Source organism: Melopsittacus undulatus, chromosome 4 (genome assembly GCF_012275295.1).
Source record: "Melopsittacus undulatus isolate bMelUnd1 chromosome 4, bMelUnd1.mat.Z, whole genome shotgun sequence".
Taxonomy (NCBI): Eukaryota; Metazoa; Chordata; class Aves; order Psittaciformes; family Psittaculidae; genus Melopsittacus; species Melopsittacus undulatus.
In genome coordinates, this window is record NC_047530.1 from 46,603,620 (window position 1) to 46,621,717 (window position 18,098).

The 18,098-nt window shown below is 35.8% G+C and overlaps 1 protein-coding gene across 4 annotated transcripts in view; it reads left to right on the plus strand.

Annotated features, from left to right (window-relative positions):
- Window positions 1-18,098, plus strand: part of GPHN (gephyrin) — a 286,661-nt gene that overhangs the window by 164,645 nt on the left and 103,918 nt on the right. For all 4 annotated transcript variants that reach the window (XM_031049092.2, XM_005149265.3, XM_034062164.1 and 1 more), the window contains exons 5-6: window positions 11,172-11,266; window positions 15,778-15,844. In XM_031049092.2, coding sequence (XP_030904952.1) covers window positions 11,172-11,266; window positions 15,778-15,844 — 162 coding nt within the window. The remainder of the gene's footprint in view (window positions 1-11,171; window positions 11,267-15,777; window positions 15,845-18,098) is intronic.

Consider the following 18,098-nt stretch of genomic DNA (forward strand, 5'->3'; position numbering starts at 1 on the left):
TCATATATCCTCACTTCAATGCAGTATTTAAGTTCCATTAAAATTTTTCCAGCTTGCTTTCTTTATTCTTCTGTGTTTTCTAAAGGTGTCTTTTCTTATGACAGTCAGCATTGTAGCAGCTAAGATGCTAATTGCTTCAGTTGTTTCTGAAAATGAAAGAAATTCTTAACTAATTCAGGTCTTTTGCTATCATAAAGGAAGACAAATATATGATTATTTTGCTACCCTTGGGGTTTCCAGACCTCCTGAGTCACTGCTTTCGGTTTCAGTTGAAGTTTTCCATTCTTTTAAGAAAAATGTGTCTGACAGTGACTCCTATCAACTTGGAATTCAAATTTTGTTATGTCTGTATGTTGCTTCTAGATCCAGTTTGAAAAAATTACTTAGTTAATTTTAGACAAGAATGCCTCAGATGATATATGTGCTAAAGAACACATATGCCTTTTGGTTCATGCATTGTCATCAATGATGAGGGCTTTTGCTGTCACAAATCATATAACAGTTTACTGAAGGTATGTCGATACGGAGTAAGTTCTAATGTCTGTCTACTGTTACCTCTTTACTCAGCGGTTAAATAGCTTTTGTTAGAAGAACGAGGAGATAGATACACAAAGCGGATGTAAGAAGCAAGATGACACTGTTTTTACATTGATTACTTCTGAGCATTTCAAATTGTAACCTGTGATTTTTTATTTTGTTTTGATGAGCATATTTGGGAAGATTTATATACCATGTCTTATGGGTTCCCTTTTCTTAAAACATCCTTCAGAGTACAGGCTAGGAAAAGCTGTTTACTTCGTTATAATGCAGTTTTGACTGATTCCTTGTGAAGATAATATCCACAGCTTAAAGTTAGTGAACTTCCTTAGTAAATTAAACTGATATATTCATTGAATTTATACACAAAAAAAGACCCAGTTATCCATTCTTCAATGACTGTTGTAGACTTGTTCCCCCAGTACTTTTTTTTCTATTGTGCTGTCCAGCTGCCCAGCCAGTTTTTGGATTTTGAATTTGCTGGAGCCTCTTTCACTGCACTTGGGAGTTTAATGAAGTCATATAGATGTCATGGTTTGGAAATTTTATCTCAGACCATACCTAGACTTTTGTTTGATTGGTCATTTACGGCTCTCACGGTACATCATAGAAACAATAAATAATCTTTTCCATCCTTACTGTTTATTTTTGGGAAATAATTGTAAACCTGAATTAGGCTTTTTCTTTTAATCTTTTTTGCAGATGGACTGAAGTATTTATGAAATAAGCTTTGTTTTGTGTAGTGTTGCAATAACATACATCACTCAAATGGCAGATTTGGGAGGTTTCAAAGCTGAATGAAACCTACACATTGCACAATTTATTTTGTTGTTTTTTTTGTTTGAGTTTTCAGGATACATTTCCTTTTTCAAGAGTGAGAAATGTTTGCATTATTGCCACTTCTTTCCATGAGATAACCATTTCTTCCTTTCAAACCAAGTAGCGTTTATGTATTCAGTAGTATACAGAATTAATCCTTGACCAGCAAGGCCTAAAGCTACAGTCTCTCAAACTCTTCTACTACTCATTCAGGTTTTACTGGTTTCTAATGTTCGGTATTGGTGGTTCCTGGAATGAGAAGAACACGGGGAAGGACTCAAAATTCTTTTAGATGTCTTTGTCTCCCAAGGATTTTGTTTCCTGCAGCATCTTAATGAGGAGCTGCTCTGAACTCATCATCATTCTTTGCAGGCAAGAGGGATCCTGTAACAGTATTTGACGTTTTTAAGCATTAAAAAAGACAGATTTCTTAATTTAGCTGAAACATCTGGGATTTTCTCAATTAACAGATTTCACATTGTTATGACGGCTTAATATTTTCCCCGGAAATATTTTGTGTCTTTGTTTCTTTTCCCTTTTACGTTTTTTAAAAAGAGAATTTTTAAATTCTTTAATCAAGCACATATTATGGGGCAGGTAACCCTAGGCAGGTAATATATGCACAAACAAGTGCATATGATTTCTATGTTATTCTGAATTACAGTCTTCCATCATCCATATACATTATATAGAAATATTGCTGTATAATTTTCTTTACTTCTTAATCTGCTTAGAGGTGTGATGTTTGCAGTTGCAGTTCTCTGAATGTGAACACACTTCTGTGATAGTGAGCATGCTTAGCATGTGCTCTTAGTATGCAAGAGCCCAATCCTGTGTGCATTTTAAGTACATAGAGTCAGAACTAACTTCTTCTCTATGCCTATCTAAGAATCTCTATGCCTTACCAGTTGTTAGAAGTTACCACTTTTCTCAGTGATGCACTTACACGGTGCTAGTACAAAAAAACAGTCTGATGAAAATGTTTGGACACATTGAATTTTATGAAAAAGCAAAAAAAATTTTCAGCACAATATAGCTGCTTCAAGCACAGCAGAAGTGTATGTGAAGGGAGGTGTTTATATACCTCTGTTGCTAATCTTTTTTAATGAAAAGAGCATTACATTGTAAGAACTTTAGGGTTTCAAAGTTAGGAGTTGAACAGTTAGGAAGTAAACCAACAGAATTTGTCTATGCAATGCTGTTTTCTTAATCCGAAAGTATTACTCTTTCACAGCTGAGTAGTGTCTATAAGCGCATGGAAGTGCACTTCTAGTGCATAGTCCATGGAAGATACTGTAATACCTTCTAAAACTGGAAGAAACTGGTGTTTTGGGTACAGAAATGTGTATAGAAAAGATCTTAGGAACAGTGAAATAAAGGAGAAATATACTGGATTTTTTATATTGATAACTATTATTATTAAGTATTGTGAACCATTAATTAAATAGTAAAATCAAATTCCAGAGGAAAAGGTAAATGTGGTATATTTAATATTCCTTATTCAATATAGATTAGGAGTTTTGCTGTTTTCCATTCCAGTGCTCTGTGCTGCAGTAATCTCAGCAAAGTGCTTTCCAACATCTCTGTAAGAAACTTTTTCATTCAATTGTTTCCAAGAGAATCTTGGAGAAAAAAATGTGATTTGTACCAGGAGTTAAATAACCCCGTGTAGGAAATTATTTGACAGAATACACAGTAAGTCCCTTTGACTTGCAAAATCTATTCAGTTTTTCAGTTTCAATGAACACATCATTTGCATGCTTCTAAATTGCAGCTTTTGAGACTCTGAACACACAAATTGCATCACAGGATCTCACAAAAGGATCCTTTCTATCAGTTTTTAGGTTATGGTGAAAGTGCTTTAAAGCTGTTGTTATTAGAGATGCTTTATCATTTGCTTGGGGAGTAAAGATACTGTGTCATGGAATCTTAAAAGAAAGTACGTTTTGTAATTCTTGTATTGACATGGTGTATTCTGGAAAAACTCACTCAGCAGTCCATCCTTTGTTGTGTAGAATGTGTGGAGAAGTTGTTTTGGTTTTAATCTTCAGCATTGATGATTGGTGATCTGAAATTGTTCAGAGGAGCTACTGTACAGAAACTGACTGGAATTTCTGAAGTACAAATATTCATATGCAATATTTGTCCTTGGTAGAAGGTAATAGATGACAGCAAACAACAGGCAACATTCTCAAAATGAAGTATTTCGACATCTCAATCTCAGTAACAAATGTGTTGAAGCTAAAGTATTGCAAAATTACTTATTTAGAGAAGTGACATTCCAAGTAAAAAGAAAGGGGAGTATATCTTTGGTATAGATACCTAGTCTACAAGGTAGTACACATAACTAGAAGCACTACACATGGCAATTTTTTGGTGAGACAGTGCTCCCTAGTTGTTACACTGTTAGGTAGAGCTCATTACATTGTCAGTTGCATTAACTATCGCATTCTTATTGAAATACAGTAGGTATTTATTATCATTTCTCTCATTTCTGCTGTACAATTCTGCAGTTTGTAAAGAACAAAATTTTTCATTTCTCACGTTTTTTTCTACTTCAATTTTTAAAGAATTTTGCGAAAGTTGTGATGGATTGAATAGATTTTTACATTTTATATTAAATATAAAGCAGTTTGAAGTAACTGAGGGAAATCTTAATGATTTGTAATTAAAATACTGACAATGCTATGTAGTAGCAGAATGGTGTCACTACCTTTAACAGCAAATCTTCAGCTGTACTGCTTCTATTGAGCAGCAAAGGATTAATTCGTACATGCAGTGGAGCTGAAGTGGGAAGGACAGTTTGCACGTGAAAAAGAGGGCTGAAAAAGGAAGTAGGCACCCGGTTCTCCTTGTAAGCGAGTTCAGTGGCTTGTTTTCAACTGTTATTTTAACAGTAATCTGCCTAACCTCTACACCTTTGGAAATATTCTGCCTTTTGTCACTGGCTTAACACACACTATTATACAGCTGTAACATACTGCATCTGATGGGCTATATATGTCTTCATGGAGCCTAAATGCTTTCCTGGTAGTGCAGAAAAGCATTTGGTGTTTTCTTTGGTTAACTCCTTCTGAAATTGACTGTAGTATAGCTTTTAGGTTTTAAAACAATGTGCTGGGGTGGGCAGTATCATAAAATCAAGATCAGATTCTATGGCATAAATAATTTATAGACATTTACTATCTTAAAAATTTGTTTAGTAATCTGGATTTAAAAAGTATTAGTGTTATCATTTTATATATATTCAAAGTGGCATTTTGAAGATGCACATGGTTGGTTACCCATATCCACCAATTTCATTACCATTTCTATTACCAAATGGCGTAGGCAAATAACTGATCTGTGAAGTTTGTGTAAATCGAATACAGTCAGGTTTAGCTCAAAACTTAGGTACAAGCCTACTGAGATGCAGGAGCAAGTTACGTATTCCATGGTGTTGCTTTCTCCAGTATATTAATCCAAATTTTTAGGTGCATCGTCCCCAAAATGCTTTGCAAGTTCTAAGTAAGAAGGAAACCATGTTATGAAGGATTTACTTAGGATTTGATTAGCTTGATTTCAGTTGAAGAAAACAAGGTTTTTTAAGGAAAGTTACAGTAAATACTAAAATCTTTATTTATACTTAGGTAATTTTTTTTACTTTTATTTATTTTACAAAATTAACTGTCACTGGAGTCAAACTACTAAAAATTAAATATATTCATTACTTGGTCATGTCTAAGTCATCAAATACTGCCAGAGATACCTCTACCAGAGAATTGGTTTTTATGGTCATGACATAGTGGAGTTAAACGGATAAAATCATTTGCTGATAACAGTTTATAAACAAGAATGACATTGAGTTATCTCCTGGTATCTTGAGCCTCATGACATAGGCATCATTACAGTAAATGTTATGATGGATCCCAGCAAAGGGATTGAGGGTGCAAGTTACAGTCAGAGGGAATTGTGGATGTGAGGAGAAACAGAAAACGGAGTCTGTACTTAATCTGATCTAACAGCAGTTATTACTGTGACACTTTTATTACTCAGCCACATAAATTCTATGTCATTCTGTGATGTTTAGGATCCTCATGGCAGCACAGTTGCTGAAAGTATGTTGAGAGTGCAAGCAAATTTCAAATCAGCATCTTTGTGCTGTATGTATACCAAGCTCACCATTGAGAAGAAGAAAAGATGATAGAATAAGCCACCCTAATACATTTAAACATGTTTTGTTTTATGTAAAATAATTCTGTAAGAGCCTGGGAGAGCTCTCAATATGTGTCTATATATGTCTGATACACAGAGCTGCACTTAACATCAAAAAGACCCAACAGGAGCATCAAAATTGAGACTAACCGGTCTCAGGTTGAATTTCTTACTGTACAGGAAAATTGACAGAAGCCTAGATGGTCACTTCATGAGGAGAAACAAACATATGCATTGGGCCAACACTGACCTGATGTCTGCCTACCCACCATCAGACTGTCCTGTGAGCCCAAACTCAGTGATTGGTGCTTAATTTAGCCTTATGGCAGTTATTCTCCACTACTCTGGAACTATAACAGTTGATAGGTTTACAGGCCCCCATCATTAGCATTCATTGATAACTCACTGTTGAGGAAATTATGACTATCAGGCTGTTACTTTTGAGGTGCATGTGGCAAGTTCATTGGTGTGGATGTGAATCTGTCAAAAGCTCTAGAATGACAGTCAACACCTCTGCTTCTGGGATCCACCCTGTCCAGAAGCAGCTATTCATTGCCCTCTGTATGTAGGCTATTCTTGACTTACATGAATCCATTACAGCTAATTTGGCAATGAGAAGTCAATGATAATTGTAATAACACACGTGAAAGGACAGCAATTGCATGGTGTACCTCTGGCTGCAGCATCTCAGCTATGTGTTAGGGCCACTGTATTATTACAAAGTTATTACCTGATGACAAGTTGAGATACTTACTAACCTGCTTGACTTCGGTTGCTTTGCACCAATAGCGTGATTGGTTTTACCCATTTGACAAATTAACTGAGCAATTAGCAAAATAAATTTGATTTTGGAGAGCATCAGGGATTACAGTTCCTGTCAAGCCTTCAATCAATAAAAAAGATGCAGAATATCATCACATGGTACAGGTGACTCAAAATTTACCCTTATCCAAAAAACTTTTCAGTGTATTGAAAGAAACCAACTGCTGCAACCTGTATTATCTCTTGTACTAAGAGAAGAAATAGATAAGTGATATTAGGTGAGAACCTCTGATCAGTCTAGCTCCATGTAATCTCTATTTTCTCCCCTGCAAGAGTAGGGATGTAGACAATAAGCTGACATAGGTGACTTGTGAATAGAAATTACAGACACACATCATCTCCAGCAGAGGTATACTGAATAACCTTGAAGGAGGTATCTCATCTCCAAGCTGAGAGATTAAATTTTTGTTACCAAAGTGTACACTTCTTACTTAACTGGTTGACAGACATGACTGGCATTTTGTTTGCATATTTGACTGATTTGTCCCCGTAGTTCTTTGTCCAGTGTGGTCTGTTGCAGAGGAATATATAGGTATTTTTTTTGTTAGACCCTTCCACGACTTCTGCTTTCAATAAAAAACTCAAATAGGTAATAAAATGTTATGCTAATTCTGTAGTCTGCTAAATACAAATTATCTGCAAATTTGTCCATTAATTTGCATAAATAGTTTTATGATATGCTATGCAGTGTCATAGATTTTAATTTTTTTCATCAGAGGGAGGCTCGGTCATCTTAATTTAGTCAAACTTACTATGACTTGTCTCATACTGGCATTTTAGTTGAAGAGATAAAGCTATATTACCAACCCAAAACTGCTGAGGAGTTTATGTCTTAGATCATTACTTACTATTGAGGTCAAACTTTGCTATGCTTAATACCTGACAGACAAAAGATAAGGAGTTTCTGAACATTTCAAGAAGAATAAGCCTAGGTATGTTAAGTAAATCAGCTTGGAGTCGATATATCCTCCAGAAGCTGTCTGGGAGGGCTTCCACAAGTTTGGAACTGAACTAACTTACTTTATATGGAGGCATAGAAAGGCAGTGAAGCATCAGAAAACTGTGAAAACAATTGGCAATGAGCCATCTGTTAAGCAACCACAACTACGTCAAAGGTATCTAAAAATGTATCAGTTGGTTTGGGAACATAATGCCCTAACTCCAATTAAAAGGCACATTGAAAACAATCAAAAATGTGGTTTAAAATAAATTGTCTTTATTCATGAAATACAAGCAGAACTGCTCTCATAGACATTGTTAGTAAGTCCTGAATACTTATGTGAATTAATTATTAGTCTCTACTTTTCCTCTCTGGAGTAGAAACTACCATTTTATTTCAGTCCCATTGTGTCTCTCCCTAGTTCCCCTACAGCCTGACATTTCTATCATGTCCTGTCTTTTTGCTTCTCCTGAGTTTTTCCATTATGTATTTATTGTCTGTTCAAGCCACTTTGTGCAGTGTTATTTCCACCCCACTGACTTTATTCACTCACCCCTTTCTCTACCCTTTTTCCTGACCTTTTGACAATTCTGCTGCTTGGACCTCCTTTCCGCAATTCTTCTTTTCCACTTAGGCTTCCTTCTTCCCACACTCCCACCTAAATTACAAGACTCCAAACTGGCCTGTCTGCATTTCTGTCTCTCTACCTTTAAGTGCTTCTGCTTCTATGGAACCCCTCTTTTCCACCTCCGTCTTGTATGTGTCTTCTTTGCACTTTGGCCTTAGGTGGGAGAAACTGGGGACACTTTTTGCAGTCATTTAATATTTTGTGCAAATTTACTCCAGTATTTTCTGCCTACTTTATATATAGTCATCAGCCTCAGGTTTGAGAAATCAGTATGTAGCTTCAGTCGTGACAGAGGCATCACCATGAGAGCTCTGAATGAAATCTCATCATCATTTTTTCAGGCTTCTGCCCATATAGTAGTGTTGTCCTCATTGTTTGTAAGAGAGACAGGGGCAAAAGCCTTGATCTGTTATTTGTTTCAGCCAACACTATGGCCCCATGCAGCAGGGAAAAGCTGACTGATAATGAAAGTACCAAGAAAAAAATGCCTGAATTCAGCCTTGCTACAGTTCTGTTAAAATGTGAAGGTACTGAATCACTAATTCTTTAATAGTATGCATGCAGGTAGATGTTGGTACCAGACAGTTAATTCCTGAGCTGGCTACAGATGAAAGTCTAGTTTTGACATCTTTCTTCCACTCTTCCTTCAAAGCGAAAGAAGTGTTAGAAAACTTTTCCACCAGCAGTTTGGTACATTGTTATGTGAAAAAAGGAGTTACATACAGACACAAAGTATCTACAAATCACTGCAGCGCTGCTAATTTAATTCATATACATATAGCTAATAGTGTTTTTCCTAGTGTGATGGTGATTTCCATTCCTGTATACTGCGTATTTTAAGTCGTGCTATTTGAGGACATTCCCAGCAGCGGGTTTTGTTGGTTTGGTTTTTTTCTTCCATCCATCCAGTCAGACTGCAAGTAGGAAACTGGGAAGCATTCTGCTGTTTGTGGAAGTCTGCCTGCAGTAATAAATGTAAGCGTATGTATTTTGAAACAATTATTTTTAGAAACTTCTGTCGAGGGCTGTACTGCTGTTTGGACTTCATCCTGCCCTTTCAGGTTTTGTTGCTTAGTCTATGCATTTTTAATAATCGCATTGCCTGCTAGCAGTGACATTTTGTGAAGGTCATTTTTCTTGTGAAGTTGGAGAGTGGACCGGAATTTTGTTGAAGGATTCCCTGAGCTGCAGGATTGTTGTTTATGGAACTGTCTTGCATCTTGTACTACCTTTGAAGCCTGTTTAGAATTTTAACTAATGGTATCTTCAAAGTGTCACTATGCTCAAGGGCAAAAAAGAAATCTCAAAATGCACTTTATATTTAAAACCAGTTTTGAATAACTATGAAATGTGGTATTAGCTGAAAATAAGCATAGATATAAACTTACTATGTATGCACACACAGAGAATTCCATGTTTCACCAACTTTTTCATTGTCAGCAAAGTGTCCCTTCACCATTGCAATGCCTTTTTCTTCTGTACTGTAGAAATCATCACGTCTGTGAATAGAGTTAAGAATTTTTAATGTGATTGATAATTTAATACATCAGCAGGTATCTTTAGACAGTCTCCCTCAGTAGAGAGGTTTTAGTTTTTCTACATCATGATTAGCCTGCTTCTTCTTATTCCCCTGTGTAGAAATACAGGCATTGGGTTGTATTTATATGCCTTTTCAATTTCTGAGTAAAGGACAGCAGATAGTAAAACTGATATGCTGTGCTTGAAATAAAAGAGGCTGTGGTGTCAGCTACTGAACTAAAATTGGTTGGTTTTGTAACAACCAAAGTTCCTGATTCCCACAACTGAGCATGTATCAAGTTAGCATGTTAAGTAAAGACCTGAAGGTTTACATGGTAGCTGTAATACTCCTTTAAAACATGACATACTCCTTTAAAAGAAGTTAAATGTAAATGGCACTGTTTGAGAATATGGCCACTTGAATATCTGTAGTGTTCAAAGGTATTATTTTTCGTGGTTTATTTATTACTTCCTGTAAGTGTTTTAGCTGTATAGCTAGTATATGACTTCTGAGTCCTTTTCATAGGTGTGCAGTTATCTATGACTTAGTTTTTGTACTTTTAAATCAGTAAAAATACAAAGATGTGATTTTTAATTTAATATTTCTCACAAAATAATTTGTCTGGTTTTCTTCTTTTTTTTTTTCCATATCAAACTGCCAATAAAATTTAGTTATTCAGAGTGTCCTTATGTTTAAGATGTGCTTTTCTCTTTCTATTTTGATAGCTGTACCATCAAAGCTTTGTAGTTTGGCTGGATGTTTTACAATGGATTCCACAGTTTTATGAGCATTGCTAACATTTTAGTACTGCCAGATAACTTAGAATCTTGTTTCAGAACATGAAACAAGATGATCCACTGAACAACAGCTACTGTGAGGGAAATTAAGAGTGGTAGGATTGTAACCTGCTTTTGAAGTGTTACATCCTAACTGAAGGTAGGGGCTGGGAAACTGAGCAGATTGTGCATTTGAGAGGATTTGTGTTAGGATGTAAGAAGGCTGTGCACATCCCAGAAAAATAGTTTTCTATCTAATTCCCTGTGTGAAAAAAGGACTAAAAAGATAAGAATTTTCAGACTCTTGTTTCCAGGCTTCTCAATGCCCACTGTATACAGACCGCTTCTGAATAAAAGCCCCCAGCCTGTTTGGAATCGCTGTTTTGCAGACATGATCAAAAGGGAAGGCCTCAGCCTCTGGCCATTATCATTACCATTTTACTGTTTTCCTGCCTGCCTGCTACATGGGCTTCCCTTTGCAAACTTTTTTTTTCTGTCTTCTGCACAGACTGATTCACCCTTCTCATGCCTGGGAAAATCTCAGTGGGAAAATGCACATGAGATTGATGAGGAAGGCAGTTACATTTGGTCTTTTCTTTGCTTATTCACAAACATTATATCCTTTCTGTTGGAGGGAGTTGTTATTTATGTGATGCTGGCTAACATTTCCTATATATATAGGGTGCTGACTTCTAGCATTTTCTATAGAAGTCTTTACAGTACAGCTAACAGTACTTCCTCCCAACCCCTTGTCTTTCCCTATTTTATACAACCAAGAGAAAATTCTTTAACGTATTTCAGTGTTGAGAATTTAGCAATGACGTCTCTTGGCAGAAACAAAAAAAGAAGATATTCTTACCCAAATTTTACCTGGTTTCATGTTTTTCTTGTCCTTGTACTTCTTCACTCACTTTGCTATTCAATCTCTGATTGCAGGCCACTAAAGAAGTAATAGAGCGAGAAGCCCCAGGGATGGCCCTGGCAATGCTGATGGGATCACTTAATGTAACTCCTCTGGGCATGCTCTCTAGGTAAGACCATTTCCTTCAGAATGTGAGGTGAACTATTTCCTTAGAAATACGCATTGTTATGAAATGACAAGGCGCAGATAACTGAAGGTTGTCACTGTTATCAAGTCTAGAAGTCTTAAACTTCAGAGAAGGGCCACATTCCAAGAATGCTAATTGCATTCTTTATTTTAGTTCTGTTTGTTGTCTCCATTAGATTAGACTGTATCCCCCTGCATTTTCTGTGCCAGGTTATTTGTAATGTTGATGCATGATGTTAAACTGCTGTCTTTTCATCCTAGAGCTATGGAATTTTGGTGGTAAGTGAAGTTCATCAAGTACTAAAATGTTTTGTTTAGCAAAAAGACACTTTGATAAATACAAATGTATTGATTTGATAATGTTTTTTTCCAATACCAGCAAAAGATCTCTGAATATTTATCCCATGCTTTCAGATAAATACTGTAACTCCTAGAGTTTGGTATTTCCTACTGAATACCTAGTAACTGTTTCTCTGCCTGTTATTTCTTTTTCATCAGTGTCATCTCTTATTATTGTGTATTCCTTTCTGGAGCTGATTTTTAGTTTATTCATTCAATTTACCTCATTTTACATATGACAGACTTAGTAATATCGATACCTGTCATAGAATTTAGTTTGTGCTTGAATGTTGTTTTAAGGTAAAAAAGAAACAATGGCTGTTACAGGTTTTTGATTTCTTCTTGCATAACGACAGTATAACAAGAAGATAATTATATAAAAAATAAAGTAACTTCCAAATCTGCAACTTTGTATCCAGATACTTTTCTTTTTTAAACATTTAGATGAGAGTTTACTGATTCAACTAGGTATTTTAAAACTTTTCATATTACTTATCAATCATGTGTCTGAAAGGGCAACATTACCAAATTAACACCTTCAGGTCCTGTCCAAATTAGCAGTTATTTTCATTTTCTTTAGCTGTTACAATTTTTTTTATATCGTAGTTTGTGTTTATGTGAAGGGAAAGGATAATAGAATGCTGCCATAAGGAGAGGAAAGGTTAATTTTGCTGTTCTGTTTCTGATCAAGAAAAGGATTGCCATTTAGATGACACTACCAAGTTTGATTTAGGTATGATCAGGATGCCTGCAAGAATGTTGTAACGGCAGTGGAACCAAAATGCTGGATTGTAACCTGACACTTCTGTACATATAGAAAAAAATGTCCCTTAACCTACAGCCACGTTGAGTAGTAATTGATGAGAGTGATGAGAGTGGTGGCAGATAACATTGCAAAGATACTGCATGCAATGATATTAGGCTTTTTAAAATTTTCCAGGTAAAATCTTTACTTCAGGCCTAAAAGCAATCAGCAAGCAAAGGCCATTATTTTTGTGACACTATTCAGATCATAGAAGTACACAAAAATTACAAAATTAGAGCATTATGGTTTCAGTTCTGCGTGAATGCTTGTGTGTGATGATTACGGTTTTTTTCTGTAGAATTTATCTGCAAATGTGTAAGGTGGAGGAAGGAAATTTACTATTCTTTGTTTTGACTGTCCTATGTGTAATCCTGTCTCAAGTTTAGTGCTCTTTATTCAGAATCTTCTCTGAATACAAACTCATTTCCTTGGATATTTTTCTTACAGCATTTGTTATTTACTGTAACATAGAAATTATTAATATATTTTCATAGAAAATTCTGCAAATTGAAGTAGTGTTGTAATCCCCGTTTGCAATGACAACTAAGGCACACATTCAGAGGTCAAAAACATACACTAATTTTAGGTGCACAGATTGAGAAATGTAGATCCTAATTTTTTCAGAGTAGTTATCATTAAATGTTACTTGTCCTAAGCTTACCTCTCATTGACTTCAGTTTGAAATGAAGTTCTGATGGATAATTTTGCATGTATTTTCTTTGACTTTTCAAAAAAGGAAAAGCAGAAGTTCCATTATGCAACATTAAGCTGACACTTCTATAAATCACCTGCAGGCTTGGAAATGTTAGGTCAATCGTGTTGAATTTTATCACATGAATGTCTAAAATTGTTATAAATTACAGGCTGCCTTTTTGACTATGGGCCAGCATTAGGGAGTGGTGAGTTATTTTGTAGACTGGATTTACAGATGGCAAATGAGGGGCAGTGAGGCTCTCATAGTTTGGATTCAGTCCCAAAGACCAGCAGGGAGTATCTTAGAGCATAGTAGACCTTCTTATGTGTTTTCTGAAAGTGTTTCCTTTTCTTCTCTGTGAGCTTCCAAAGTGGTCCTTGTCCCAAAATTACCTCTTCCCTTTACCCGAATCCTTACCTGTCAACTACCTGTGATGTGCCAGTCTTTATTGAAGCTTTTTAAAGCACTCTCTGTCTCCTTGTCCTTGTACTTTTACCAGCATAGTTTCTTCCCAAGGAGATCCTGAGTTTTTTTCAGAGATCACAATCTCCATCCCTGCTTCTGCATCAGACCTGTATTTTTTTCCTGCCGCATCCATTTCTTTCTATTGTTTTCTTTCTCCCTTTTCTTTCTCCCACATCCTGTGTTTCCTTCCACTCCCTTGCTTCTATTTGTATTCTTCTTTCCCAGACAATGGGGAATTTTTCAAAGTTTCTGTCCACTGCATCACAAGGCTAAGGAAAACATGAGGTCCACAGCATCTCCCTTAACTGTTCTGTATTTGGAGGAATATCATCAATTTATCACTCTAATTAGCTAGAATGAATGCACATTTTATATGCATTTATGCTAGGAGCACGCACAATAGTTTTTGCAAGCCATACAGCTCTTAAGTGCTTTTACTTAATTTTGCATTTTCTCTTGAGAAATTTTTGGCAGCTTCATTTCTGTCTTTGAGTCACTAAATTTGATTATTGACAGCTGAAACTTGTAGCTTTCAGGAGAATGGCTGCTGGTCTCGTCCTTTTTTATTATTGGTCGGTTGTACTGGTCATTTAGCTTATAATGTTTGAAATTATTTAAAGTAGAATAAAAAAGCTAAGATTATTAAAGGAACTATCTGCCAAACACAATTCTGCCTCATTTTAATTCCTTTGTGAATAATTTCTGTTTATGTCCTTTATTTTGAATCTGACATAAACTGTATCCCATAAATGGGATTTGCTTGATTGAGTTTGTACTCTGTAAGTTTGGCTACTGCAACAAGAGTAAATGAGCATATTTCTTTAATTTAGGCTCTCCATTTTTGTATTTTAGTAGCATTTCAGTATATATTCAATATATACTCCTCAACTACCTGGATTTCTTTCTTAACACACATGATACAGTGTCAAAGAAGTGAATATAGGAAAACAGAAGCTAGGAGTCATTCAATAGTCAAGCTGCCAGTTAGAATGAGGCTTGTCTTCAAGCTGTCTTGACGGTGATATCAAAAGTTCATATCATGGCACAAGAAAAGGTCTCTGTGCTATTTAACTGTAAGCATTATGACAGCTGTCACTAAAATGCTTGCTACCACTAAAAAATGCCCTGCTACCTATAAATTACATTAATCACTGAGAATTATTTATATAAGAATAAATCCAGGGAAGCTGGCTATCCCACAAACCCTGTCTCTTGGCTCAAAATCAGTTTTAATGCCCTATTAAGAAATTAGTTGCTCTTCTGTTCTGTCTTCACTTACAGCTCCTGTTTTTGTTTGATAAAGAGATTGTTGTTACACAGTTTCTATCAGCTGTAGCCTCTATATCTCAGTGGTTTGGTTTTGTTCTTCTTATCCTTATACCCAGGTCTGGGTGTTTCATCGCTGATTTTGTAAAAAGTAGAGAAAAGCAAGAGGCACTCTTTACAACCTCAAGGCAAAGTCCAGTCATTTTAACTGACTTTTTCTTGACAAATATTTAGCTAAAAGGAGGAAGAGGCAAACTCTAAACAACAGAAAGCGCTCAGCAGTTGGGTGTTCAACTTCAGCCCTGAATCAACACCAAACAAACTCCTGAAGGCAAAAAATAACATGAAATCTTCCATCTTTGATAGTGAGTTCCATCTTTTGGTGGGGGCAGGGGGAAGACTGTCAGGAGGAATTAGATATGAATTGCATAATTACGTAAGTGCGATTTTCACTTGAGAATTACTTCCCTCTGTGCTTTTCTTACATTGTATCTCTAAAAAAAAGAAAACACGCTTTAATTAATGCAACCAGCATGTCTTAGTAATTCTGCCTGGCAGGAGGATTGACACCATCAATAACGTTACAAAGGAGCCATGTGTGTGAGCGAATAAGGACTATATCAAAGAGCGTATTAAGGAAACAATAGAATTACGGAACCCACACAGATCTCAAAAAGGACAGAAATCTAGCCAGTGTTTATACTATCAGTTAAATCTTAGACTCTATCAGCCTTATTTGATGCTTCCTCAGCTCAGCATTTTTTGAGCTGTTCTATGAGGACATGGGTAATGAATATTTTTAAATATTTTATAAGTTTATAAATTCTGATAAATAGTAAAATTCATCCTAAAGGCTCTGTTCTTGTTTCTACAGTGGAAAAAGCTGCATGCAAAAAATTCACTCTGGATTTTTCTTTCTTTTCAGACCTGTGTGTGGAATCAGAGGGAAAACTCTCATAATTAATCTACCAGGTAGCAAGAAGGGGTCACAGGTAAGAAGTATTCTTACTGATCTGCTGCTGAGGACCCATGGTTTTACAGATTTTACAAAAGTGAATTGAAATGCATATTCATATATCTGAATGCACCATAACTCTTAGGGTTGATACAATTCCAATCTGATTGAAGGTGTGTGACCAAGACAGCATTACGTTTAGTGCAGGAGAGTGCTCACTGTAAAAGTGCTAATAAAGATAGTCCCTTTAATGGTTCCTTACACTTCCCCTTTCTATAGTCAGTCTGTACCTGATCCCTGTGCTGTCTAGAACTTCCAAGAAAGTATTCTTTTTCTCACAGAAGAGGAAGACCTAGTGTATGGTAGAATATGTTGGAGTATGAAGAGCATTGCCAGTTCTGGTCAGGAAGAAGGAAAAAATGTAACTTAAATTTTAAGTTACATTTAAGGACATTTTAGATCTTTTTGGGTATGGATACCAGATTTTAAGCCCTTAATACAGTCTGTTTTCTGTCTGTATTTTGCTTCATTTGGACAGAGAAGTTAGGCTTTATGGTTTTATTCATGCATTCTGACTGTAGAGCTAAGAGAAACAGAATTAAACACCAGGAGGGATTTTTCTCCATGTGTGTTAATAAGGCTTGATCATTCAGTGCTCTTTCTTTCTATGTAATTGTCTGACAGATCTAGAAATTGCCTTTTCCACACAAATACTGGTAAGCTGAACAGTAGGCAGTACAATGTAATACAAAGCTGCTAAGGTAGATTTCCCATCAAACACAAGATCACATTTCTTCAGAGCCCAGACTAGGTGAGTGGCCTTGTTAAAAAACATCTTTACTGCTGGCCTCTAACAAATGTGTACCTTGTAGTTTATCGATGTCTTCTGAACTGGTAGTACCCAATCACAGGAAAGACAGTTCTAATGTGTTTGGCAGCACAGCCCTGAAGTCACTGTTGCTTGAAAGATTTATGTCCAGAGATAAATAAAGAATGTTTATGTAGGCTGTCACCTGGAAGAGGAAATGCTTCAAATACTATTATCTTAAGCAGCCATCACAGGTTTTTAGATATATTGTCTACATATTTCAGTTCAAGAGCTCAGTAAGCCCTCCTATGATTCAACCATTCCTAAGAGCCTTTTTAGGAAATATAATGAGACTCTGTAATTGAAAAGAAACTTAAAAGCCTTCAAAACAGGCAACAAGCATGGTGGGGAGGGAGTATACCTACTTGAAGGTCTTCCAGTTGTGATGAGTGGGAATTTATGTGTATGTACACAAATTTAACATAGCAGTGAGCCCCACATCTTGGAGAACTAGTGCACCTGTAAGAATATTTTTCAGAAGTCGATACTTTTTGTTGACTTATGAAAGAGATGAGATAGCTTACAATCTCTAATGGTTTCTGTTGTGTGAAGTAGCACTCCTAACATGGTGGGTACAGAAAACAAATTGTCATTTTCTTCCCTGAGGGTCTCAGACTGTGAAGATAGGTAAATTGTAGAAAGAGGATGAGAAAAAGAAGTGAAAAAATGTTAATAAGTATTTCAGCAATAGTTTGATAAGATATAAAAAAGGTAATTTTGTTGGAAAATAAAATAGAGTCATATGATTTCATTACACAAGCAAGATTTTTATAAACTGGTGATTTACTGGTTCCTGTCATGATACTCTGTTCTGTCACAATTCATTTTAATATGAGGCATCTTTAAAGGTATCAGATTTCAGCAAAAATTTTTAAGATGAATAGTAGTGAAAATTGTTCCGTAACAGGCTGGATCTCAAAAAACAAATAGGACAAGCTGTTACCAGGAATCTTTCTCATTTCTCTGGTTTATGACTTGCTAATTTCCTTGCTATATCAATAAAATCATATAAGAAGCTTATTTAAAGCAATGAAGTTGCAGCAATATACAGATTCCGTTAATAAAATATTAAAATACTAATAGAAAATGGCAGCAGTGTAAATGTTCCATCTCAAAATGGGCATAATGCATACCAAACATGTTCTCTCCAGAGAATGTGTGGCATGTACACTGAATCAAGATCTGTTGTTCTGGCCAGTTTTCTTTTAGCCTTGCAAAAGGTATTTTATGATATTAAAGAGAGTAAAGTGTGAAATTACAGATTTCATAGAAATTTTAGTGTCTGTAACAATTTTTCATAATAGTACTAACAATTGCCTAAAACAATGAACTTTTACAAAATGAGCTTTGGAGTAGTTACTGGGAACCTATTCACCAACAGTCAAGCCAACAAGGCTTTATTTCAGCAGCAGTAGGGGAGCAT